Raw genomic sequence first — 27737 nt, forward strand, 5'->3', positions numbered from 1 at the left:
ATTTGCATACAAATTCAAACATGGTCTAAATAAAATATACACGAATCTTTTGATTTATTTGAAACTTGCGGAAAATTTGATCTTCAGAAATGAATATTGGCAGTTTAATATGTTGGTGGGCTCCTGAGCAGATGTCCAGCGAGATGAGCGCACTGCACACACGTGCTGGCACATCACAAGCACAATCGTCTTGCGCAACGAAACTGTTTTGTGCTTGATTGTACAAAGCAAAAGATACGTGTGTGTGCGTGTGTGTGCGTGTGTGTGAGTGTCTCTGTGTGTGTGTGTTTAATAGCTTGAGCGTTGATTTTTTTTTCATTTGTAACATAGATTTGTGTGTGTGTGTGTTTGTTTGCATGCGTGTGCCAATGAATGTGAATTAGTGCCTACAATAAGCACATGTTTGTGTGCATTATTGTATTTTCCACCCTCAACTGACGATGTATTGATTATGTTTAATTATATATTAAAACAATTGTTTGAACGTGTTGGTTCTTCTTTCTGTTTCAATTTTGTAATATGAGGCGCTACATGTTATTATGATTGTTAGGTGCTGGTTTGCATGTGTTGTGTAGTTTTGTTGGTTGAAGTTTATTAAAGTTAAAATTAAAGTATTAAAGTGTTTGATGTTGAAATTAAATGAAGTTCATTAAAATTTTCCAGGAAGAAAATTTGCAACAAAGATGTTAGTTTCGCATATTCACAATAGGGAGGTTGGAAAGTAAAATTTTGTATTACACTTTCATGAGATGCAATTTTTTAAGGAAAATGAGTGAAAATAAATCAAACAGCTTATACTTATAGGACAAATAAGCTAACAGAAACTTAACAGAAACATGAACAAAAATATGACGTAACAAACACCGTGACATACATCGGGAGTGGCGGTATTGACAGAAGTCTTTGCGATCAATTGCCATTTCCATTCATATCTAGTAAGACGCCGTTAAGTGTATTGCTGTAAAGTTGGATTGACACGGATTGGATGACAGAACTTCATTTTTTATCCGGATGTTGTTGATGTTGATACTTATCGAGTTGTTGTTAGTTCTGTTTATCAATTTTAGAATCAGCTGAGAAAAATATTTCAGTAAAGTTTGCTAACAAAACATTAATATGAAATAATATCATTTAAAAAAAAAATTTTCTGGACTCAAGAAGTCAAGTAGAATTCTAAAGTTTAAATTATTTCAATACAAAATTTTTGTAAAAAGTAAAACAAAAATATTGAATGTAAATAAAAAAAACAACAAAGCACGAAAGTAAAAATTGAAATAAATTCTGAAAACTTTAATATAAAGGAAACAAAAAATATGCCACTAAATTACAGAGAAACAAACATTTTCATTTGCTGTATATTTATGCCAAAGCGTACACTTTCGAGGAAGAATTAATACAAAATTGAACCATAAAGAATAAATTTTTAAAAAAGGTAATGCGGTGAGATGCTGAGTTTAAAATTTAAAATTGTGTTGATGTAATGGGACAACGTTGAATACTATTGTAAGCGAATCAGACTCACTTCATGTGACTTCAAAGGAAACCTCTACAATTGGCGATAATATTAGAGAAAATGTTAATATTAAAATATTAATTATTAAATATTAAAAGTTGGACAAAAATTAGATTAGTGTTCTATTATTATTAATGAGTGTTTGCCGAGTGTTGGTCGGTTCTGATTTAAAATTTTAAATCGGGAGTGCCATTGGGTGAGCCATCCGGAGTGCCATTGGGTGGACCATCACCTGATTCTCTGACGTAAGAAATGTATTTCATCATTCCGTGGAAGACATCTCTCAAGCGCTAACAACGACAATTTGAATAAAATAAGAAGTCATCTGAGATGTGTTTTGCACTTGAAATGTAAATAAAAGATCTGAAAGTCATGGAACGTGAAATCCCGTGGAGAGGATACAGAATCATACAAACATCACACAAACATCATACAAACATCATACAAACACCACACATACATCATACAAACATCACACAAACACCGTACAAACATCATACAAACATCACACAAACATCACGCAAACATCATACAAACATCATACAAACATCATACAAACATCACACAAACACCGTACAAACATCACACAAACATCACACAAATATCACGCAAACATCACGCAAACATCATACAAATGTCACACAAATATCCTACAAACACCACACAAACATCACACAAAATAACTTTGATACGCATTGTACGAACGACACGCAACCATTTTACAATCATTATGCGAATATAATATCAACATTATGCAAACTCACACTAACAAGTATTCGCATATGTGGATAAACATCTGAAAACAAACATTGCAGGCACAGATGCATGTGTGAATGTATGTTTACATGCGGAGATATGTCTGAACACAATGCACACAAACATGCACATACAATCACATACATTCATGCACATACAATCATTTACTCATGCACACCAAATCTGCATACAATCATATACATTCATTCACATACAACGATATACATGTATGCACATACAATAATATACACGCATGCACATACAATCACATAAACATATGCACATGCAATAAGACATGCACATACAATCATATACATACACAACCAATTCCCAAAGCCCACATAACTGCATAACATGGTCTGCTGGATTTCTTGCAAAGTCATCATAACATGCCTTCCTAGTGCTCCTTTCTTGCTATTCCACCATTTCACGTATGCATAATGTCTGTGTGTGTGTGTGTGTGTGCGTGTGAGCGTGTGTGTGTGCGTGCAACGAGATAACATGCATGCATATGTAACATTCCTAGAACTTTACACACACGTCTGCAATTTGTCTACGCGGGAAATACTGATATACTGGATAAATTACTCATTCATTCGTTTATGATGCAAAAATATAAGAATTAAATAACGAAATAAATTAATAAATATTTATAATATATAAATACATATATATATATTATATATATATATATATATATAGAGAGAGAGAGAGAGAGAGAGATAGGCATTCTTTTATACACATGTATATGTATAAGTTTGCAAGAAGCACTCGCTCATTAAACTATGTTCATGTAGCACTGAGGTTCACGTTCAGTCAGACGTTCATGTTCAGAGAGTACACAAGCGTAGAAGAGCTATCTATCTACATGTTCAGAAAGTAATCTTAATTTATGATGTCCTCATCTGAGGAGCGATGAGATTTTATAGAACACGACAAACGACTGACTGTCTGTGTAATCATAATAAACGTTATAAACTCAAGTCGTCAATGAGTCTTGTCTTGTCTGTCTGTCTGTCTGTCTGTTTATCTGTCTGCCTATTTTTTCTGTTTATTTGTCTGCTAGTCTCTGTCTCTCTGTTTATTTTTTTGTCTGTCTGTAAATCTGTTTATTCATTATTTTGTCTGTCTTTCTCGTTTCTTGTATTTTTTGCAGTTTTGCAGATTGGTACGATCTATTGATGTTGAATGCTGCTTGTCGTTGTATGAGTGTTGCGGTTGATGATCCCTCCGTAATTTAACGTAACAACATCTCATTTCTTGCTTGAACAGCTTTCATTGCTGTATGCTGCTCACTTGCTAATCGTCTCTTATCTTTTATTTCTCAGGACAACTATCTTCTGCACATGTGTTTAAGTATATTGATGTGTGTGCGCGTGTGTACGGTGTGTGTGTTGTGTTTTGGGGTTTGTGCCTGGCCTGTGTGTGTTTCTATGTGATGTGTGTGTGTGTGTGTGTGAACGCTTCTTGTTTGATTTTATATAAAAATGTTCAGTCTTACTTATGCTTAAATGTACATGAACTGAAGGCGCTTTAAAGAATTGACTTTATTTCATACGCTTGGTTTGGCTTGATTAAGAGCAAATAGTAAGAGTCCTGAGAATTAAAAAAAATATGAAGTGTTGATAACCTGATATCGTGAACAATTTTTTTTATTTAATAATAGTACAGCAAGTACATAAATAATAAAAAAACTTTATTTTCGGTCGCCTAGCATAAACTGAGAGACACAAAACACGACTGTCAACAAGCACATTTCATATGAATATTGACACATCACAAAATGTTCTTTTATCGTTGAAAAACGTAAATTTTTTTAATGCTTAAATTGCTGTTTTGTGTTCTTCATTGCCAACTTTACTTACAAATGTTCCGGCAAATTTGTGCGTTCGTTTGACAGGTGGATTCAAATTATTATGCTGCCGAAGCAATTGATGTTCCAGGAGATGCAGATAACAGATATTAGGACATCAAGCAACTTCTTCCATGCTCCTTCCTCCATTTCTCAATGCCCCAACGTCAAATAAAATATATTTTTTCATCTCTCTCTCTCTCTTGCCAAAATTTTTTGTCTATTGCATTCTATCCTAGAAATTTTTTAAAAATTTGTTTCAACTGAATGGCTGTTTTGTTTTTACTTCAATACTTCCATTGGTGAATGAAAGGACATGAAAATGAAATCCTCAGACTCTCAATATTGAAAATGATCATTGAAATGTAACAAATGCAAAGCAATATGTAGCAAGATATTTATAAGTTTATACATCATATTTTTAGTATTATGTATTCAATAGATTGTTTAACTAATCGTTGGCAGATTCAGGGGGGATACGGGAATGCCTCCCACCCAGACAGTGAAAGAAAAAAATAAATATTCTGCGCTTAATGTAGTAATAACATAAACAAAGAAATTAAGCAAAAAATGGCCACCAACTGAGAATTTTGTAATCATCACCCACCCGAAATTCTGGAACCACCACAGCAAATAACGTTGCAAATACGTTATTTTGCATTTAATTTCAATCAAAACTTCATATTACTTGACATTATAAATGTCTTAAGATTCATGTCATACTACCCTTTGTAAAATCAACGAATTTGAGTTTAATGTTGCACATTCTCAGTACACACACATGGTCTTCACCTCATTCCCACTATTCATTTCTTTATTTTATTTTTTCGCCAATATTACGGTCGATTCCTTTCCATCAAATCCTGCTCGTGTTTATTTACGCATGCATACGCACACACATGTTCTTCTTACCTACCTACCTTCACACACACACACACACACACACACACACACACACCACCACATCATACCTACACGCAGGTACACGCACACACATACGCAGAGGGAAACTCTTGTACTCATGTATAAATGGTCTGAACTCTTATATATCATTATATTTGTGCACGTGATTGCGTTGTGGTTTTGTGTTCTTTTAACCACATGCATAATATAATACATGTACGTAAAAATAACAATGATTCAGACGTGTGACTGATTATTACATTTCAAAGCTGAACACGCCGCAGTTTAATATTACAAACAACAAAATTGCACATTGGTGACATTTTTCAGTTTGTTAAATGAAATAATTATTGCTTGCACTGTAGCATTGTATAAATTGTGTGCTTCTTAAAACTTGAAATGCTGAACAGAAAAGTTCACCTCAAGTTTAAACGACGCGAATGAGAGCATGAGCCGGCCTTCGAGCAGACGACATGCAGACCTCTTTACGCATCGAATACAAATAGCGCGAAGAACGTGGCGTCGACGCTCTCGGAATATTTGATGCCTGCCTGCAAACGCTCGAATATCTGATGCCTCTCAGAGTTGGACATTTGCATGGATCCATAAATTAATGCAAGATCCTATGACTTGAATGTTAAAAAAGTCGTCGACTCCAGCAAAACTCCATATTTCATATCTTTCTGGATTAGATGTACAAGCAGAGAAACTTGTAGCAGATGATTATGTATTAATCCTAGCCAGGCACGTGAACCACCGACTGTACGCTTCACTTCTTCTGACTTCTTCTGAGTTTGTTCTTCTATGACTCCCTTGCATATTTTTACTGTGTATCTGTATAGTTGTTTTTGTTTTGTTTGCCTCAATTATTTTTGTATTCAAATATTTAGAATGCTTTTAAATGGTTGTACAATTAAGTAAGCATGATGAGTTTATAAATTTATTCCAATGATAATTATTCTGCCTTCGTTTTTATGGATATGAGAGAGCTTTCATGAATTACTAATTGTGTTAATTTGAAAAGCGTATGTTTATTGAAGATGCAAATTTGATCATTTAAGGTTCAGTCCAATCATCGTGCGACAACTTGATCATTTTCCAAAATGAATCTTCCTTCTGAGTTTCTGAGTAGTTGATTCCTTCATTCGTTCAGCTAATGTATGTGCGATCTGATCACATGAGCTGTGTATTCACATTTGCGTAAATATATATTATTTCCACTTTTGTGTATATGTGTGAACATGTGTGTATATGTGTTTATATGTGTGTGAGATTAAGATTGGTGAACGTGTGTCGGTGTAAAGAGGAGCATTATATACCGCGTTTATGTGCATTGCTTAAGAAGTAGCTTGATGAGTAATCACGTTGGCATGAGACTTTTCAAATGACAGTAAATTCGGTCCACATGTTCGTCTGGAAGTCTTCATTTGCTTTGAATACATCTTCACTTACGTTCATATTACGAACTCGCCAGTTCATTTATTTTACTTCGCAGTAAAAAATGTTAGGTGCCGCTATCTGCTGGCCGTTGGAAGTGCAATGTTGAGATGCTGTGGATGTTCGTGGTGCAGGCGGATGCAATTTCGTCTGCATGTCTGATCAGGAGTCAGCTAGGTTTTGTGCGAATCAACTCGGGCAGTTAAACGTTTCAACTGCCCGAGTTGATTTGCACACGCAGACCCATTGAATGTTGATGCTTCCTGCAAACAAATGCCTTGCATCAGATGCGCTCCATTGCCGGATCAACGCGCGTTTCAACTGATCACAAACGCATGAAATTGAGTGTCACACGTGGCTGCCTGCCTGACTGCATGGGAACCTGCTGTTTCTTCATTATGGCAGTTTTATCGCATCATCTTGTTATGACTAACAACAATTATTTAATACAACCTACAAATCCAAAATTTGATTAATGTTTCCACTTAGACAAATTGTAAGGCACAAAATAAATGAACATGAGTGTACAAAATTTCACGCACGCACTCGCGTTCAATCAAGCATGTGTCTGTGTGTGCGTTGATGTGATTTTCTGTGAGTGCATGTTCGCATTCGTGTATGCACAGCACACTCATGTTTGTGGATGTGTGTGTGCAATGTGCATGCATGCAATTAATTACAGTGAATGTTTCACACCTTGAACTGTCTCTGCAAGTATCATTAGACGGCAACATTTGTTATGAAAGATCGTACTGACTACAACAGAAGTTAAACTTGTCATCCGAATGTACAATTTGTATAAAAAAAAAATTCTGACTGATTCAATTTCAAATTGGCGATCAACTCAAAAAATAATAAAAGCTTGTTGCAGAGCAAGACAGAGTTTGATTTTATTTTAACGACAAACCAAAAAAACTTTTATTTGATAGATTTAATTAAAGAATGGACCGACAACGTAAAATGTTCACACCTTATGAAGAAAAAAATACTCGAACATATATTCATACTCACAACAGACAAGCAGATACCAACAGCATACACAACTCAAGCGTAGATGTTTGTAAAGCCATAGGAATATAAAAAATGAACAATTTGCATTTTCTGTCGAAGCATCAGATCCGGGCGGGTCTGCTCTCTCATATTATATACGATTGCTGTGCAGAATGTGAATATATATCTATATACGTACATGTGGGTATTCATGTGTGTGTGTATATATATATATATATATAAGTGTGTGTGTGTGTGTGTGTGTGTTTGTGTGTGCGTGTAAGTGCGTGCATTTAGTGCATACCTAATTTTTGCTAAAACAACTTTCAACATAAAAAACAAAAAAACAATATACTAACGAGTTTTGCAAGATGTTTGTTTAACTTAATCACCAACTATTCCCGAATTCCCAAATTTCCAGGAGTTAAAGTTCGAATGCGAGTCTCACAAGCGTAGCAGCAGCAACTCCAACAACAACTCCAGTAACAGCCACAGGAGAGATGTGGACAGTGGTGAGAGGGTGGATAGGGATGATCTGCTGGAGAGGGAGATCGATGGTCTGAAACTCTACCTGCATCAAAAAATTGATTTCAATCAATCTGATGAGTAAATTTCTTTTTATCTACTTTTACGCGTCAAAGTTGTAACGAATGATAATAAAAATTAGTATTGCGTGTGTAGATAGTTTCTTTCAAACTAATTCTGAATAATTCAAAATAATCATTTTTTCACACTACCTCTTTTGTTCGGAAAATTTGGTAAAATTACAAAATTATTTTTTAATTTATCTGTTGGTAAAATAAATTTCCAGCTTCGTTTTAATATGTGTTTTTCAATATTTAACTTTAATTAACGTTTCAAGATGCAAAAACAATCAACTTCAGCTTATAATTCAATACGGACTCATTGAATGAAAACAGTGACAGCACAAGCAAGCTGGTTAGTTATTGGAACCAGGTGGTGAACGTGCTGTGTGAGTTGGACGCCTGGATGAACAGGTTGGACGAGGCATGTATGAAACAACAACCAATCGGTGGAGACCTCCAGACACTGAAGAGTCAGCGGAAAGAATTGCAAGTCAGTTCCTATAACTTTTGGTTCACTTAATTTTTTTAAACCTTTTTTCTATCTGGATATCTCCGTCGTAAAGTCAGGCTTCAACATCCGCATTTTAACCTGAAATTTTCATATGTGTGTTTTTTGAATAAAATAAAAAATCATGAAAGAATAATTCTCGTCAAATTAATTATTTAAATTATCTTAATAGAGGTTTTGGTTAGATTAAAATGAAAGAACGGTCTTTCAGAACATTTTCAAAAATGTGCTGCCTTTTTTTTATTTCTAAACTTTCCGATTTTGTAACTTTCTAACTTTTTTTATGCCTGTTATCCAAAAATTAAACATTGACTTTTTTAAAGACAGTTTTTCCTAACGTACACTAGAAATAATTTATTAATTTTTTCAAAGTGAAAATTGCAAACTACTTTTATTCCACATGATGAAACTGCTACGTGAGTTATGAAAATGACTCATACTTTTTGCTACGCTATATATTATTAGCACGAAACTGCGGAATAACGCGGGGGAAGTGTGGTTTGAAGAATCAGCCATTCTCATATAGATATTCGAAGGTTGATGATGAAAAAATTATGGAAAGTAATCCAAATTTTAAAAAAGACATTGCTCCTGTATTTGATACTGATACTCCTCAAGCATCGATTTTAATTTGTTTGCATTGACTTGTTTAAGAAGTTTAGGTACCAAGAAAGTGTTACAAACAATTTTTTGAAGCGAGTTTCTACTAGAACCGCAAAAATACAATTTTTTTAATGGCAGTTAATGAAAAATTTTGTAACTGTAATTTTTGATCAAGTTCCTCCGACATCTGAAAGTTTGTTGTGTTTTTAAAAATTATTTTGAAATTAGCGACTAGACAGTAAAAATTTGAAATATTCACAATAAATTTTAATACCAAATAAATAGTTCTACATATTTTTAAAGATTGTTATTTAAGACATAATTACAGTCTTCACAGTTTGTTTTAGGTGCTTTCATGTGTATGACTCATATTCTGTTCATCATCTTCGGACTATAATTTTTCAGGTCCAGGTCCCAGCAATACTCCCTCGTTGGTAAAAAAAAACTAAGATCTTTTTTGCAAGACTTGACAGACCAGTTTTTTGAACTAAAAGATAGAACATTTAAACAGAAATAATAAATTAAAATTATGATTGTTAGATGGCAAAAGATGACAAATGAATTCGTCTCATATAAATTATAACAATTTTGAATTAATTAGAAAGAATTGTTTTTATTTTATATCTAAAAGCGACACAACATTCTGCTCAATCAAATATATATATATATATATATATATATATATATATATATATATATATATATATATATATATATATAACCATATTAAAATAATTAATAAAGACAAAATAACGTTATATTCAGGCTATTCAATCAGATTTGGAAGACAGAAGAATTTTGCTGGAGAAGGTTGTGGAAACGTCAAATATGCTCCTTCAAGAAGATAGTTTCTTGAAGCACATGCACCTACAAACTGGTGGATTTCTTTTTTAAGAGCATTTGAAGTATCTTATTTTTAATTAATTATCTAATTACGACGTTCTGCATGAAATTAAACGTTCGAAATTAATTTTAAAATTTAATTGTAAATCAGTTTATAACTGCTGAAATGATAATTTTTTCACCGTTAAATCATTTACATTTTACAGAACATTTTTCTAAGACAAAGAAGCGAATAGAGGAATTGTCCTACCACGTTCCTCAACGGTGGGTTGATATCAGGCAGAAAGTTTTTGACTGCCTCGTCCTCATCTCATCAACTTCCAAGGTATCGCTTGGCATCGCTTCTAAACATTTGCGATCCTTTGTGAAATTTAAAATGGACATTATTGTTTGATAAATTTATACAAAAGTTTCTTTATAATATCGTTTTGTTCTCTTTTATCTACATTTTATAAAAAAGCTTTCAATTCAAGTTTCTCATTTATATAAGTCAATGACACAAAATTAACTCATCTCCATCAAATTTTACCAGCATATAAAATTGAAAAATTTAGTTTTGCAAAATCATTGATTGTTATTAGTAAATAAAAAAAACATTAACATAGAAACTGCACATCTTGCAAAAACTCTTGGATGAAGTGAGCGTCAGTCTGAAAGAAGCAACGGAGAATATTTTTTGGTTGCCGGTCGAGAAATTAGGATGTGATAATCTGATCAGTGAACTGAAAAGGGCGAAGGTCAAAGTTGCTGCTGTGGTTGATTGAATGAATGATTGCAATTAAAAGCTCAGACACTCTTATTTACGTTTGTCGCATTGTTATGCGCGCAAACATGACATACCCAGTGCTCATTAAATTATCAGATTAAATAAACCAACAAAAATAATAACAATCTATTATAAGACCTAGACATTAGAAAACAAAACCACGTGCATGTTTGTGCAGGACTAATTCACAGCTAACGTAAATTTTAGCATAAATTCATCAATGCTACAACTAGGTCGGCAACATATAATATATTCATAAGGTGCCAGCTGCGAACTTCATGCATAAAACATTCAAACAAGATATCCACGCTTCCAACGCAGCTACCTGAATATTCTTTCGTGCATATGAAACAAATTGATGCTTCCGCTGACACTTTCAGACCTACCACCAAAGTGTGACTTCGTTAAAGTCCCTGCTGGACGGATGCAACACGCAGGCAAACCAGCTACAGGATACAGGCATCGTCCTCTCCCACAAATACGTCTCCAAGATGGAGGAGAACAACAGGAGGTGGGAGGTCTGATGAATTTTAAAGTTGATGTGCATGGTTGATGGAAAGTAAGGAGTGAGAGATTGAACGTACTACCGGCGATGGATCAAATTTGAAGTTAAAAAAGCAATTAAATTTTAAAATATTTTACACAAAACAAGTTATTGAAATATTTTAAAAAAATAGTTCAATTTTTCAAGTAAACTTTAACAAATTTTTAGATGGAAAGAACTACTGAGCTCAATTGAGCATAGAATGAAACAGCTGACTGATATTTTGAAAATGAAGGATCAAAGTCTCAAAATTTTTCTCAGCAGTTAGTGAATCATCGTTTTGTTAATTCGAGATACGATCTTTTTTTTTTGTTTTACTGAAGTCTAGTTTGTAAAAATTGATTATTTAATACGGTTGCATAAGAAAATTTTGTAGTAAGATTATTGCCATTCTAATTATTTTCCTGAAATACAAATTTTTAAAACTTTTTTAATAACTGTCATTGCATGAATTGCTGTTGCATGAACAGCTGTATAATGCATAATGATGAGAATAATGCATGAGTTGGCTGAGAGTTGAACGTGACCATGTTGTTTGATTTGCAGTGCCCGTGCAAGCGTCTTGGGAGAGAGCATTGACAGCCAACAACGTGCCTTACTATATCAAGTTGGCTCCTTACATCACAATTTTTTATCAACATTCATTTGAAAAAATAAATTATTTAATTTTGTTTTATTCGTAATAAAATAGATTCTTTTTTTTATTAAGAATATTTCGAAAGTTGTTTGTGAGTGAAGACGAGCGCTCGTGTGTTAGTGTAGATATTTATAGCCATAAATATCACAGTGACAGAATTCTTTAAATAATTTTTACTCACAACTCCATATCACCAGCCATAAATCCGAATCGACCCACTGGGACCACCCCGAAATGACGAACCTCCTTCACGACCTCAGTAAGTCCTCTCTCCTCATTTTCACTCAATTTTTTGTACGTACAGTTAACCTTTTTTTTTCATTAAACATAATCGCGTAATCATCTGGACAGTATTTTAAAATTATCTCTCATTATCGTGGCCATCAAAACAGCAATGGTACACATTATTTCGATTTTTTAATGTTTGAACTTCATGCTCGAAAGTTAACTCTAATAATTTAATAACGAAATGAAATTTAAAATTCAGGACACAAGACCAACATACAGTAATAATAAATAACTTTTTTCAATGAAAAAATCCATGCTTCATCACTCACATTTTTTTGCCTACATTTGAATATAACTTAGAGTTCTATTACACTGAAATTGTAGAAGCAGAACCGAATTTATTACACTCTAACACTTAACCTTGCTACAGTTGGGCAATATTTGACTTGTGCAATATTTTGGCGATCGTAATTAATTTGGTAAGGGATGGGCTAAAATGTGCCTTGATACTCAGTTTAATTTGGAGTTTATGATTGGCACCGCTTTATTTAAACCAGGTACGTTGAATGCCGTGAGATTTTCAGCCTACAGGACGGCCATGAAACTCAGGATGCTCCAGTTCAGGCTCAAATGTTGGACATTTAACAAAATTTCATTGGAAAAATTTTAAAAAATTTATATAATTATCTTGTTTGTTTGTGGCGATTATTTCTTTTGTTTTAAATTATTTTTATAATTTTAAAGCAAAATTTTGTTTATGCACTCATCCATCCATCAACCCATCCATCCATCCATACATCCATCCATCCATCCATCCATCCATCCATTCATTTATCCAACCATATATTGTGCCACCTACAAAATAAATTTTCGTTTATTGGACCAAGTAAAAATCTACCTACCAACATTTCATTCCTCACAAATTATTTCCCACGTAGTTCATCCCACCACCCTACAATCCAGCCCATCCCACTACCCTACAATCCAGCCCACCCCACCACACTCCACCACACCCCACCACCCACCACACCACCGCACACTCCCGCAGTATCATCAACCTCACTGAAAACGGTCCACGAATACCTCATATCGTCGGCTCCACAGTCACGTGATGCGACGGTTGGGGTCAGTGACGTGGTGACCTGGTTGTTAGACCTCTACCCTGCAGACGCACCCACCTTCGACCTCACCCTCAACTGGCTCTTCAACGTTTACGATATGTAACTATGTCATTGATATTACTGCTTTCAGTAATGATAATCCAGTACTAATGCTAATATATTTTGGAAACTTGGTTTTGACGAAACACAAAAAACTTGATATTAATTTATCGGCAAAATTCTGTTACTCAAAATACTCAACTAATATTTTTACAATGAACAATGTGGAAAGCTGAAAATTTTGCGTACTTAGTTGATGCAAAAACTGCAGCCTAATAGAATTTGCAGTGTTCTCGCAATAAATTTCATTTATAAGGTGTTAGGTTGAATAACATTTTTTAATTATTGTTATATTTGATGATTTTTCAAATTATTAAATACTTACAGCCATAGAACTGGTCATTTCAATTTGTTGTCCATCAAGGTAGCCCTTATGCTGTTAAGCAACGCATCTCTTGAAGAGAAGTTCAAAAGTTTGTTGCTGCTCTGCTCATTAGTTTCGCTTAACATTTTTACCATTTTGACATCAATTCACTTGCATAACTGGATTTATTTCTGATGTATTAATTATTAGATCTGCACAACTTTGAACTCGTGGAAGATTTGAGATTTTGTTTGAAAACTGCTCTGAGAAACTTCACTAAATCTCTGGTCAACAGTATTATCTTTAACTTGGTTATTTCAGTTTAGAATCTCCTTTATAATGACTAAAGAACATGAAAAAACAAACTATTGAAATTTTGGTACAATTTTTCTTATATTTTAAGAAACCGCAAGTATAAAAGTAAAAAAAAATCTTCTAACTGTCTTAAAACACTTCAATCGAACACTGAAACACGTCTGAAAAGATTGAAAGCTCTTCTCATTAGTCGAACTTAAATTAAAATTTGTCATGAAATTTTTCAAGCGAATGATTGAATTAATTTAAAAAAATTTGAAGAACTGTTCGAGTTGGTGTGCGATGAACGGGCGCTAATGAGTTCGACCCAGCTGTCCAGTTTGCTGATAGAATTGATGAAGGTCCCTCAGCAACTGGGAGAGGATTATTCGTTCGGAGGTCTCAACGTGCAGCCCAGTGTCAAGAGCTGCTTCGAAAGGGTTAACAAATTTTTTCTATCAATAAATTGCCTCTCTAATAACTTCATTTTTAACATCCTATATATTCGATAGTAATCACACTGGTAATGACGACGATGACTTGAACGTAACGTATGCATTTATGCTTATTTCAAGAATAAATCCATTGATGTTCATTATAGTTTTTTCAAAATTAGATAGATTACAAACACCATTAATATGGTTCTAGCAAGAGAAAAAGATTTAATTAAACTAGAAAAAATGTGTGTTGGTGCCGCAGAACGTAAGCATTTGGTATATGGGTTAGTTTTGTTGGTACGAACGAGGTACAACGCTGAAGAGCATTTCTACTATTCACTTGTTTCTTAATTTTGTTACTTTTTGATCGCTGGAGTTAAGAAAATGGTTACTACTCCAATATGTTATTTAGTAGTCATAATGCAAATTGAAATTAATTTGTTTATACATCATTTTTGTATGAAAATATAATCAGATTAGTAATTGTTACCTTGAATTTATTTCTAAATAAATCACAAAACAAAATAATTGCAAAACACCGAAATTAAAAAAATTTTTGTGTACATTTCATGCATCATCTGAAATAGAAGGTGAAGGGAGTTAGTCAGTTAGACGTTGTTCGTGAAATAACTCGTGTGTGTTACAATAAATTCAAAATTTAAAAGGTTCACGATCCCAATCAACCAGACGATGATGAAACACATCGACGATTCACCGTCGGCATAAATAATCGTTTACTAATCAGATAATAGTTTATGATTTGATTGTGAATATTTAGTGAGATATTTTAGCAAAATCAAATAATATTCGCTCATTTCGAATTGAGAATGAAACCTTGGTTACAGCAAAGTAAACTAATGAGTAGCTGAAATAATTACGCAAAATGTTGCAACTGCTATGACTTCCGTAGAATAAACTTATTTTAAGAAGTTCGTTACATAAAATATAGAAGATGCTAAACATTTGACTAAGATAAACAACGTAAGTAAATTATTTCCTCAACTTGACAGGCAATGTGTGACGACATGATAGATTGTGACCAGTTCCTAGAGTGGACTCGCATGGAGCCGCAGTCCATCGTGTGGTTACATGTCATGCATAGGCTGTGTGCCGCCGAAAGATCCTTGCATCAAGTCAGATGTGTCATTTGCAAAATCATGCCCATCTCTGGAATAAGGTTCAACCTTGATTGAATGCTGTCAAATTCATTGCTCTTGAGCTAAAAGAAACTCTAAATTCATAAAAATGTTTTAATTTTATTACGATGGAATGCGTATTTAGCTAAACATGCTTATTATTTTGGAAATTTATTAATATAATTTTATATATTTCATCAATTTAATTTTTTTTTTAGTTATTTATAAACGTGGAGCAAATTAATTGCTTCAGATACCGTTGTTTGAAATGTTTCAACTTCGACATGTGTCAGAACTGCTTCTTTGCGGGCAGTACCACAAAAAACCACAAACTGAATCATCCTATGCAGGAGTACAGCAGCGAGGTGGTGGTTTTCAATTTATATCGTTAGGTTTTATATAAATTAGAAAACTAGAATTAAATGCATATACAGAACTAAACAATCTGATAAATGTTCAATATTCACTAAATAGAATATGAGTTTACGAATTGAGAAATCTTCACAGGCGACATCTGGAGACGAAATGAGAGACTTGAAGGTTGTGCTGAAAAACAAGTTCCGATCGAAGCAGTATTTCAAGAAGCACCCGAGACTTGGCTACCTACCTGTGCAGCCATCCTCAAGTGAAACAAACACCATTGATAGGTCAACTTAACCGCTTCTAATCATATATTTTCACGGCCCTTGAGTAAAACAAAAATCAAAAAATTAATAGACGTCATAGAGTTGACACGTTTTTCCAATTCAGGTCCCAATCCACATCGCCCCAAATGAAATATTTCGCAGGTAAAACCAACAGCATAGACAAAACTGCAGACCAGAAAACTTTAAACAATTCTCACACATACGACCATCACACAGTGAGAACAAATATAAGCAATACAAACAAAGACAGCGGCGTTAATATGAACCAGAACAACAAACCAAACAAAGACATTGACAAATGCAGATCCACTTCAACTACGAACAAATATTCAAAATTTTCACTGGTGCCTGTATATCAGTGAGTTGGCTATCCGTTTATTATTTATGATTTTGTTTTTAAGTACTTATAATTGTATGGTATTCTTAACTGTATCAACGATTATAACAATATTTAAAGTTCTATATTATTTAGAATTGCATGTGAACTGTAACTATGAAATTCTAATTATAATGGTCACCAATTTACTTGTTCATTTTTTCAGTTTTCTTAAAATATTGGCACCAACCTAACGTATTTGTTAAGTGGACTTGTACAACATCAACAAGTCTGATATAGCACCTATTACTTAATAAGAATTCCAAAAACTGTACCTCAAAATTCGGACTAAAACTGATGATTATAGGTTTTAACGTTCAGTTGGTGTTTAAACTACGTGATAGAAAATAATACTATTATGTTAGGACAAAGCCTTGTGTATGATAGCTTATCAGATGGATTAAATAGCTATTATTAATTATTAATTAAATTATTATTAATAATTCAAATAATTCAGTAAAGAGTGGAAACACTTTTTAGTGTCAGCTCCATTTTAAAAACATAGGAGCAAAGAAAACCAAACAAATTCCTGGCTATAGTTTTTTATTATATGGCAACAATGATAAATTATCACACTCGTTACATATGATTTAATAAAATGTATTCATAATCCAAATTTGAAATATTTTGTTTACGTTGAAAAGAATTGTTTGACATAATTAATTCAGATCAGAAGAGCACAGCCTAATTGCCAAATATTGTCAAAACTTGCATGGAAATGAGGTCTCAATTTGATTCAATGAAATAAAATTATTTGTCATTTGTTGCTGAATAAATTTGTCACTTTGATAAATATCAACGTCTTGTTTAATTTAAACATTTTTCCAAGTGTTTATACGTGTTTTTTTTTATCGTGTTCTTTTAGACACCAGTTGGAATTTCTTTAGATGATAATGGAGTTGGAGAAGGTAGGAGGATTCCTGTAGAAGAACTTATTCATGATCTAGAGCATGAAAATCAGTCAGTAAAAAAATTTTCAAACTTCTCTTTTGTTTGACCTTCATTTTTAAATAAAGAAAAAAAAATAATTTTTGTGATTTCATTTTTTACAATTTTGAGTTTTCACATTTTAAATCATTGTCACATTATTATAAAAATAAATAATTAATTTTGAAAAGAATATAGTTGCGTAAACCATTTTTTTAAAGAATTCTCCAAGAAGAGTACAACCAGTTGAAATTGGTGCGCAGTGAGCCAAGTTTGTTCTGCAGAGAATTGTCGGTGGACACTGGAAGTGAGGTTCTAAACAAGGAGGACTTCCTGAGACAGCACAAGAACAGATTGGAGGCGAGGATTCAATATCTGGAGGGACACAACAGACAGATTGAATCAACTCTTGATCAACTGAAACAAATACGTTTTGAGGTGATTGCTATTTGTTTAGAAAAACATTTTCATATAACTTCAGTTAAAATTACGATACGTATAATTCAGCCAGAAAACATGAGAATCGTCACTTATACAAAGACTCCACAGGTGGAGGCGTTTGTTTCATCCTACCAGCAGAACGACCTCTACCACCCTCCCCCGCCCTTTAGGAACTCCCAAAATCAAATCAATAATTCTGCGTTTTGAACAAATATCATTCACACTCATTTCGATTATATTGATAGTAATCAATTTTTCAACTTGCTGATTTCCAAAAACTCATGTGATGTACGATTTGTTTTCAACTGTTTATAATTTTGTAACTTTTATTTTATGCTAGGCGTGTTGATCTGTTTAACAGAACTCAGACAACTGATGTTTAACAATCAGCATTAAATATGTTTAATAGTCTGACAACAAATATCGTCCGAAGCTGTACAAAAATCCTTGCAAAATGATGAGGATAAAGACGCACCATTTTGAATCAACTTTTGCAAGCCGAATTTTTTGGCATTGTAACTGCATTTCGTATTACGTCAAAAACTGCTTTTTGAAATGTTTCATATTGGCTTAAATTCACATAAATTTTTTAATGTGCTGGTTATAATGTGAATGAGATTTGATGCGTAGATTGTTTGTAATAATAATTATAATGTCAGATTGAAATGTTTATCATAGATTACTTGATATTTCATAACGTGAATTCGTTACAATTACTAAATGTTGCAGTTGTAATGGTTTTATTTGTTAGTTTTTAAAATAATTTTTTTGCAATCGATTTGTCAATTTTTTCTTCAAACTTTTTAGAGATAAACCATCAAATGCGGTGACAACAATAGAGTTTTTAATGTTAAAGTTATATAATGTAGATCGTTATTTTCAATATTATAAGTCATCGGTGGATTTTAAGTCGCAATGTGTTAACAAATTCTCAATCAAATTCAACTAAATTAACATAATTTAGTTCATTATTCTATACTTCAAATCCGATCTTACTTAAAATACGATCTAACTTTTTATTCAACTACTTCTGCTTATGAAATTTTGTTAAATTTCGTTAATGTAAATGGTTTGAAATCTTGTTTTTATTATCTCCTGCTAAATCTGACTAAATAAAAGGTTTTAGCGATTTGCTGTAATTTCAAATTTTCATTGAGTTATCTTATTTTTTTTTTGCTGTTCAACCAACTTCACCCAATCTGATAGGACTTAAAATATTCATAAACATTCCACCATAAATTACTTCAAAGGCATTGATACCATTTTCATAAGGTCGTTTTAGTTAGCTGAACATATTGTTGTAACCGCTGGAATGATCAAATTGCGCTATACTATTTGTCATCCTAATTATTGTTATCTTTGCATTATTTTTAATTTTTGGATTGTAAACCAAAGAGGATTGTAAAGAGATATCGATTCTATGCTAAAAATCTACTGTAGAGGCTATGTGAGGATTTGTGGATAGAGAGGTTTCTAAAGAAGGTTTGAAGCGAAGTTGTAATTGTAATTGGTGATTCACTTGAATAAGTTTAATGTTTCTATTTCTGTTGGCATTCAAATACACGTTCAATAAATTTTGTGTTTGAAGCAGTTGTGTTGAACCTAGGGAAAATAGATGACGATCGTTGGAAGCTACAACACTGGTGTTGGAAATATAGAAATCATTGAAGTTACAACATTAGTATTGTTAGTAACGAACGTCAAAATTTACAAAAATATGAACCAAAGTTATGTTTTTTTATTTAGAATAAGCCAGAGGGCATCTACGGAAAAGGGCAATGGATGCATGTCTCCAGTTTGAGTTAAAGGGAAAATATTTTCTCGATTTTTATTTTATAAATTTCTAAAAATGCTTCAATCCATAAACCAAAAAATAAAATTTTCATTGATTCTATAGGAATTCCACTTTGTGAACATCGGCGCAAAGGACCACAGAAGACAAACATGCCATTTGATTAACTAATGTGAAGATATTGAATTTTGTCTATCCCGCCATTTTACTCGCTAACAACAACGTACAGTTTATACATTTTTAGCTGAATAATTGAACTATTGAATAATTCAATTCATTAAGAGAAACTTTAGATTCAATTTGTAAAAAAATTAAAACGAATTCATGTCATTCGCTCAAGTAAATGTATTTGATATGAAAGAAAATGTGCAAAAAGAGTGGACGAACAATGCAGCGATGACGACGTAATTGGATTTGTTGAAATAACACATTAAAACTTTATAACTGTGCAAGATGAGATGAACAAACAAATTAACAGTGAGTTTGAACGCCAAAAATCTATCCTTTAAAAAAAAAACTTGCATATTTTTGCTAAAGCTGGTGAGATGCAGATGGTATGTGACCAGTAAGTTGCTGATTTAAAAAATGCTGGAACTAACTAAAACTCGGCTTTACAAAACGAATAGTGAAATGCGAATGTGGAAAGAAGCAAACTTTTAATGAAGATTCCTAAACGCAGATTGTAATGAAGCCAAATTAAAAGATCAGGAGTGAAAAATAGATCATACAAAATTTTCAAATATGTAATTGTGGAACATCATGGCATATGAGTGGGAGCTCATGTGCCATTAAAGGAAAAATAAACAAAGGAAGGAACGAAGGAAGAACGAACGAACAACAGAAAAAAATGAACCAACAAAAACGAACGAACGAACAAACAAACGCACTGCATAACTTATAAAACTATTTTTTTCAAATTCATTGTAAAACGTTATTTCTAATCAGTAACATTGTTTTATCAAACAAACTAAATTTGTTGTTGTTAAAGTAGAGGATAAATTTGCATTTAAACGTGTTTATTCGTTCTACGATTATACGTCAGTGAGTTGCTGTTTGCTGAATTGCTTACTGTGCCATTTAACTCAATGTTTGTTTGGCACATAATGCGTAACTAGTTTTAAACCTTCAATTTATTTACATTTAACGGTAAGTTTTCGGAAATTTGTATCAAAATTTCACTAAACTGATTTTACAGATTTTTAAAATTTTAAATAGGGCAAACTGTTGATTTGAATATGCTAATATTTTACGAACAAAAGGTTTTAAAAAATTTTGTTTTCATATAATCATGAAATACGATGATGACGATGACGTTGAAAACAAGGCCGCATCAACACCTCTTTAAAACTACATTCAGCATCCTATAACAGTGTTTGTTTTTAGCAAATATTTCATTTAACTAACTTTAATCTATCGGCATATGTACGGTAAAAGACGTCTGTTGGTCATGCCAGCTCCATGTTAAAGTCCAGAAATAAACAATTACTCCACCATGGAATTGGATCATGTAATCTTAGAAAAGGTTCATAACTAGGTGGCATTGAAAATTTAACAGAAATATTATCTACTAAGACAAAAATGTTAAATCCCTCTTGAATTAATTCCTGAACTACATCAGTCTTCAAAATAATCGATCTCTCATTCAATAAACCCAAACTAACATTACAAGCTTTTATTTTATTATTATATATATATATATGATATATATATATATATATATATATATATATATATATATATATATATATATATATATTTGTGGTTAATAAAATGTGTAAATGAATAAAAAAAATTAAATAATATATATATATATATATAAACACATACATATATATATATATATATATATATATATATATATATATATAATTAACTCTATAATTATGTTTTAATCTATTTTTTTACACACTGTTACCAAAAAGTGTTAAATTGATGATATTTTCAAAAAGGTTACAAAAAAACAAGAATAAATATTATGCCCACTAATTATTCATACTCTGTTTCAGTTATTTCAATGTGAAATGAATGCGTGTTAAAAGTAGTTTGAAATATCAAACTTTTAGCAAAACATACGCTTCACTTCACATACATGTAAACAATTTCAAATTTTCAGTTTTTAATTAATTTGCAAAAACACAAAAATAAATTTCAATAAATGAGGGAGCAATTTGACGAAGTGACATTGTCCGCATTGGAAGGTTTTCTTAAAAGTTTAGTTGGATAATAATACTCGTCATTAATACAGCTCTTTTTGTTGGATGTGGTGTTTTCGTTTAGGTCAAGGTCAAGATGTGCTTTAATAATTCCACATGCCCCACAAAAGTTGGAAGTCTCTGGCTCATCTCCATCAACATGCGAAATTTGCAAACACTTTGAATAGTTTTGATCGTGCGTTAGATGTTTTGGGTTTGATCGCGCATTAGTTGAATTTGTGGAATTATTCGCTTTCGCCATTTTGTGCTTACACACCATGACTGACACAATGGAGAGACTCAACGCTAAAATGAGTAAAAGGCAGGTGACAAAAACTATAATTAAAATTGTATGTGACGATTGTTTGCCATATAATGATCTTGTAAAAACATTGGCTGAAGACTTCCGAGAACTGGTTAATATCAAATTTATCGTTAATCGTGTCGAAAGAGGTGGTTGTCCTTTATCGGATATTAAACATTCTAGATTAATGAACTGATCTGCGATTGTTGGAGGAAAATAATTTATCAAATAAAGTTCTCCTGTTTGGTTATTTAAACTAAACATAGAAGAGTATTTGGACGTGTGGTTCAACAGGTAAAGGATCTGCCCGTTCATTGATGAATCGTGGTCCACAGCAACTATCTGCGTGACCATAGAAGCCGGAGGAAGAAATTTTGAAATTTCTAGAACAGCACTTGTCGAATCTGGCTTCAAAATGATTGGAACGTTATCATTAACATCTAAAATTGTAATAAACAGCTCAGTTGATGAAATAGAAACATTGGTGTGGGCATCGTATACAGAAATTTTAAAAACAAATGACGAAATTGTTTCTCTGTCAATCATCAGTTTTGTTGTTATGCTTCTAGTAACATTGTCAAGATAAAAATGTTTGTTAAACAACGTTGACGATTCGTTGTCAACAACAAAAAAAACTTCATCAAAAGGTTTTAAATCGTCGTTATGTATCGACAAATGACCTACAAATGTGTGCTTTGGTGAGTTTTCGTAAACTGACATTTTACTAATTTGTCTATCGAACATTGGAGCACGGTCATTTGTGTTGACGACATTTACGAAAACCGAGACATTTGACGTGAGATTTGGTTCACCTCGGTCGCAAGCAATAACTAAGAATTCAAAAAGTTGATTAACTTCGTAGTCAAGAGATTTCAAAAGAAACAAATCTCCTGAATCTTTGCCCACTGACAAGATGTTATTTTCATTAAGTAAAAAATACTCAATTTCACCATTTTTTCCTCTGTCGATGTCTAAAGCTCTGACTGACCCAATAAAAACTGGAGTATCGTTGTTTTCTTGTACGTAGAAGTTATAATCTTCTGAAAGAAAAACCGGAGCGTTATAATTTTGACTGTCAAAAACAATCGTAAAATTTTTTGACGCATTCATTGATGGCTTGCCATTATCAAAACATAAAATATTGAAGAAAATTTCATCTTCATAAATATTCACAGCATCGATCATAAGAATCAACTTGAATATATTTTTGTAGACGGACAACAAGTTTAAATATTTTGAATCGACCGAACAACTGACGTCATCACCGTCTTCATCGTAAACGTTTATAAAGGAAATGAAACCGTTGGCTTCAATGCCTGGAGAGATTTTAATAACTCCTTTTACTGACGTGTCTCCGATTTTAATTTCTGGTTCGTAACAGTTAAATTTTGTGATGTTTATGTTGACAATCGCTAAATCCTGTAACGGCTCCATCCCTCCATCAGTTGCAGAAACATTCAAACGAACATGTGAAGATGGAAATTTACACCAATCGGTGACGAAAAGTTCCAGCAATCCTGACGTTTTGTCAACAGTCATAAATTGTGCATGGTATTTATTTATAGAAACTATCTGATAAACAACTTGGCCATTTTTACCAAGGTCCATATCGGTTGCTTTAACGCTACCTAATGTTATTTTAGATTCTCTTGGCATAAATAGATCAAAAATATAGAAGGATTTTTCAAAAACAGGATTGTTGTCATTAGCGTCAAGCACCTTTATATGTATTTGTAAAGTTGAACTAGAGTTTGACAAATCTTTATCAATAACTCGAGCAAATAATTCGAATCGATCCTGAAATTCTCGATCTAGCTTTTGTTTCAACACCAAAGATGTTTTTAACTTGTTTTTTGAAGTTTCTAACTTTTTTATATGAAAATAATTAGAACCGCTTCCCTCTAAAAAAGTTTCGTAATTTTGTGAAAATTCCGAATCTAGGTCCTTGATGTCAGGCAACAAAAATGAACTTTCAATTTCGCAACTTTCCAATATTTCCAACTCGATTGACGTTTTTTCAAAAATCGGAAAATGATCATTTATGTCATGAACAATAAAGTTAACATTAATAACCTTAAAATATTCTACTGGTTGCATGATTGCAATGTTGATGGACAACGAGCATTCAATTCTTTCAGGACAAATTTCATCGTAATCAACCCTCTTTCTAATAAAAATTCCATCTTTAATTAATTCGAAATATTGATAATCATCTGATTTTAAAATATCAAAGACAAAACTTCGAACATTTAATAAATGAATGAAATCTTTTTGCTTCAGAACTTCGTACGTTATGTTGCATATCTTTTCATTTACAGGTGTCTCCTCGTTCATGCTAATGTTCAAACTAGCTCCGGCGCTCAAATGAATTGTAAACAGAAAAAAGTTCAAACATATTAAAAATTGCGTTGGCAACATTTTATTCAACTTCTTAACAATTTTTTCAAATGAAATCTTACAAAAAATTAAAAATTTTAATTTTATAGTTTAAATTAAAAAAAAATTTATGTCAATTTTTAATTCAAATATTCTGAAACTTTAAAAAAATGTTTTGAATAATGATGAAAAAACTACCTCTTTATTGCTACATGTATATAAACTTGAAGTCCCACATTTATATAGGAATGAGAGCACAAAAAACACGAACATATGCTGCTGGCACAACCTGCTGAAACATTATAACAAATCACGTAACGCAACATGTTATGACAAATCTCTCATTGAAATTATTTCCCAGTCTGCTTATCTACTCGTCGGTCTTGTTAATGTTAGGCGTACGTTTGTTTGTGCGTGGATGCATGTTTGTGTGTATGTTGTGTGTATGTATATTTAATTAAATATAAATATATGTATGTACAGTTTTGTACACACACGCATGTACAGGTACACACACACACACACACACACATACACACACACACACACACAATATATATTATATGTTTGTTCTAATGTATGTAATAATACACATGTGTATTATATACATAAGCACGTGTGGCTTGTGAACGTTTGCATGAGCTCTGAATAAAAATGAAATAACGTACGAACATGGAAATTTGCAAATTGAATTAAATCATCCACGTCCCTCGAACGACATCAAACATGGAAGAGGTGGTACTCGTCACTTCAAATCAGCCAGCCCGCCAACGATGACGCATCTCTCTCTGCTGACTTTGCGATTCGACTCTCAAAACCTTCGCAGAACACATTTAACCTATGTTTAGCAGCCGCTGAAATATATAACCGATGGGGCAGTTGTTATTTATATCACGTGACAAATCAGGAATGTACGGAGCCAAATAATATGCAAGATCGATGTATAATACCGTGTGAGGGCTTTCCGATATGTTTGAATAATTAATGAAAACTTTCTCATTAGCGGAAGGAAGGAATAAATCACGTGATGAGGGATGAATGATTGATTGATCAAGTACAATGAACACAAACCAACTGATGCATTCATTCAATCATTCAATCTGTCGATCGATAGCCAGCAACAAACCGGGCTTATGATACATTTACAATGTTCATTATTTTTTGGAACATTATATCTATACGTATAAACTCGGTTGAGGTCGGTGACGGTGAGGTATCGTTTGCTTCTACAGCCTTATATTTGAGTGTATGGTTGGATAGAAGGCTCTCAAAGAAAGATCATATTAAATCGCTAGCAATTGCAAATATGATACATCTCAGAAGATTATACAGGATTCGACACTATTTGAACATATCTGTCATGGATACATTGGTACATGCTTTTATTACATTTAGATTGGATTATTGTAACAGTTTGTGATTTAAACTACCGCACAAGTCAATAGTGGTACTTTAATCAAATCAAAATCGAACTGCAAAACTTGTCACAAAAAATCTAGTTTTATCACGTTGCTACTATCTTAAACAAGCTACACTGGCTAAAAATTAAGAAAAGGATAATTTTCAGAATTGCTGTGTTAATGTTTCGGTCATTACATGATTTGGTACCATAATATTTGACATTCAAGTTCATTAGAAAAACATTTGTGTTGGGTTTACACTTGAGATCAATTGATAGGAATCTCCTGTTTGTGCCAGCAACGAATTTACAGATGGGATCACAAAATATTGATGTTGCTGGACCTGTGGCTTGGAACAGTCTGCCGGCTTTTTCAAGAAGACCAAATCTATCTGATTTTGTTTAAAAAGGATCTGAAGACTCACTCATTTTTGCAGATCTAACAATGTCCTTATTTTTGTTTGATTAACGTTTATGTTAATGTTTTTGTTCATTAATTTCTTAGGGAGCGCTTTTGAGATCTTTTGGTAATTGGTGCTGTACAAATTGACTTGCAATAATAAATAATATATATATATCCTATATATAATTATATATACGTTTTGATGTATGAGGCCTAAAGTTCCCTAGAACATTGTGACCACTGTTACTGATGATTCCATCTTTTCACTATTCATTCTACGTCTTCTTCATTTCATTTATTCATTTGTATTGCGGTGAGTGACTAATTTTATCTAGCTATTTCGAGATCACCTTCTCTAGTTATTTTTAATTGTTTATAAAAATTGAAATAAAGCCAAACCCCATTTAAGTTAATTTCGTTTTTCAATTAATTTATTTTTTAGATATCATCTGTTTTAAAAATTATGTTTTATATGGCTTAAAAATTGAAACGTGCGTCTTGATCTCGACCAACTCAATCACTCATCAATCAGTTAAACATGATTCAATAATGATTGAAAGCTATGAATTGTTTAGCACAACACACACCCAGACGTTTGACGCCTTCTAATTTTATTTATTTAGTGTTTCAATATTTCATTATTGGTTAAAATTAACAGCTCTATCTTCTTAATAATCACAATTCCATGTCTTCAAAAAACAATTTTTTAAATTAATTAGAATTTTTTTTTATTAATTTGACCCAAAATTAAAAAATTGATTTTTCTGAAATTTAAAATTGTTCGCTTATATGTTTTTCGGTTTTATGCATAAAACATTATTCCAATAAAATATAGTGACAAGTAAATATTAATTAATTAGAATAAAAATATTGGAAAATTGACAACCAATGAAAATATCAAGTGCAACAAACAAACGAACGAAAGAAAGATAGACACATAGAACGAACGAGCGAGTGAACGAACGAACAAGCAAACAGTAACCATAAAACCAACTGAGCAATATTGTCACGTAGGTGCCACGTTGCCAAACAGGTGTTCTTCAACTGCATAAAAACAACAACAACAACAGCAGCAGCAGCAACAACAACAACAACAACAACAGTAATAACAATTATAATTATAAAAAACACAAATTTAATAAATTCATAAATAACAATAATTAACTATAATAATAATACTACTATTAATAATAAAAAAATTTAAACCATTATTCTATAGAATATAAGTAATGAAGAAAATAATGACAACCAGTTAAACGGAGATTATTTTAGAAAGGTCTAGTGCTCGTGCCCTTTCTTTTCTTATATATGTCTATAATTTG

General features: G+C 32.5%; 2 protein-coding genes across 2 annotated transcripts; one reads left to right on the top strand and one right to left on the bottom strand.

Moving 5' to 3' along the window:
* Nucleotides 1-12125: 12125 nt before the first annotated feature.
* On the top strand, nucleotides 12126-18156 carry HELRODRAFT_62222 (hypothetical protein; the record flags this gene model as incomplete). Its single annotated transcript, XM_009010427.1, has 9 exons — nucleotides 12126-12198; nucleotides 12725-12799; nucleotides 13216-13387; nucleotides 13715-13800; nucleotides 14268-14425; nucleotides 15433-15599; nucleotides 15812-15923; nucleotides 16066-16205; nucleotides 17730-18156. Coding segments are annotated over 9 exons (1410 nt in total), but the record flags the coding sequence as incomplete, so codon positions are not given.
* Nucleotides 18157-22462: 4306 nt separating this feature from the next.
* HELRODRAFT_131165 (hypothetical protein) lies at nucleotides 22463-24070 on the bottom strand (the record flags this gene model as incomplete). Its single annotated transcript, XM_009010428.1, has 1 exon — nucleotides 22463-24070. A coding segment is annotated over one exon (1608 nt), but the record flags the coding sequence as incomplete, so codon positions are not given.
* Between the last annotated feature and the right edge of the window lie 3667 nt (nucleotides 24071-27737).

This window comes from Helobdella robusta (genome assembly GCF_000326865.2).
Source record: "Helobdella robusta unplaced genomic scaffold HELROscaffold_1, whole genome shotgun sequence".
NCBI lineage: Eukaryota > Metazoa > Annelida > Clitellata > Rhynchobdellida > Glossiphoniidae > Helobdella > Helobdella robusta.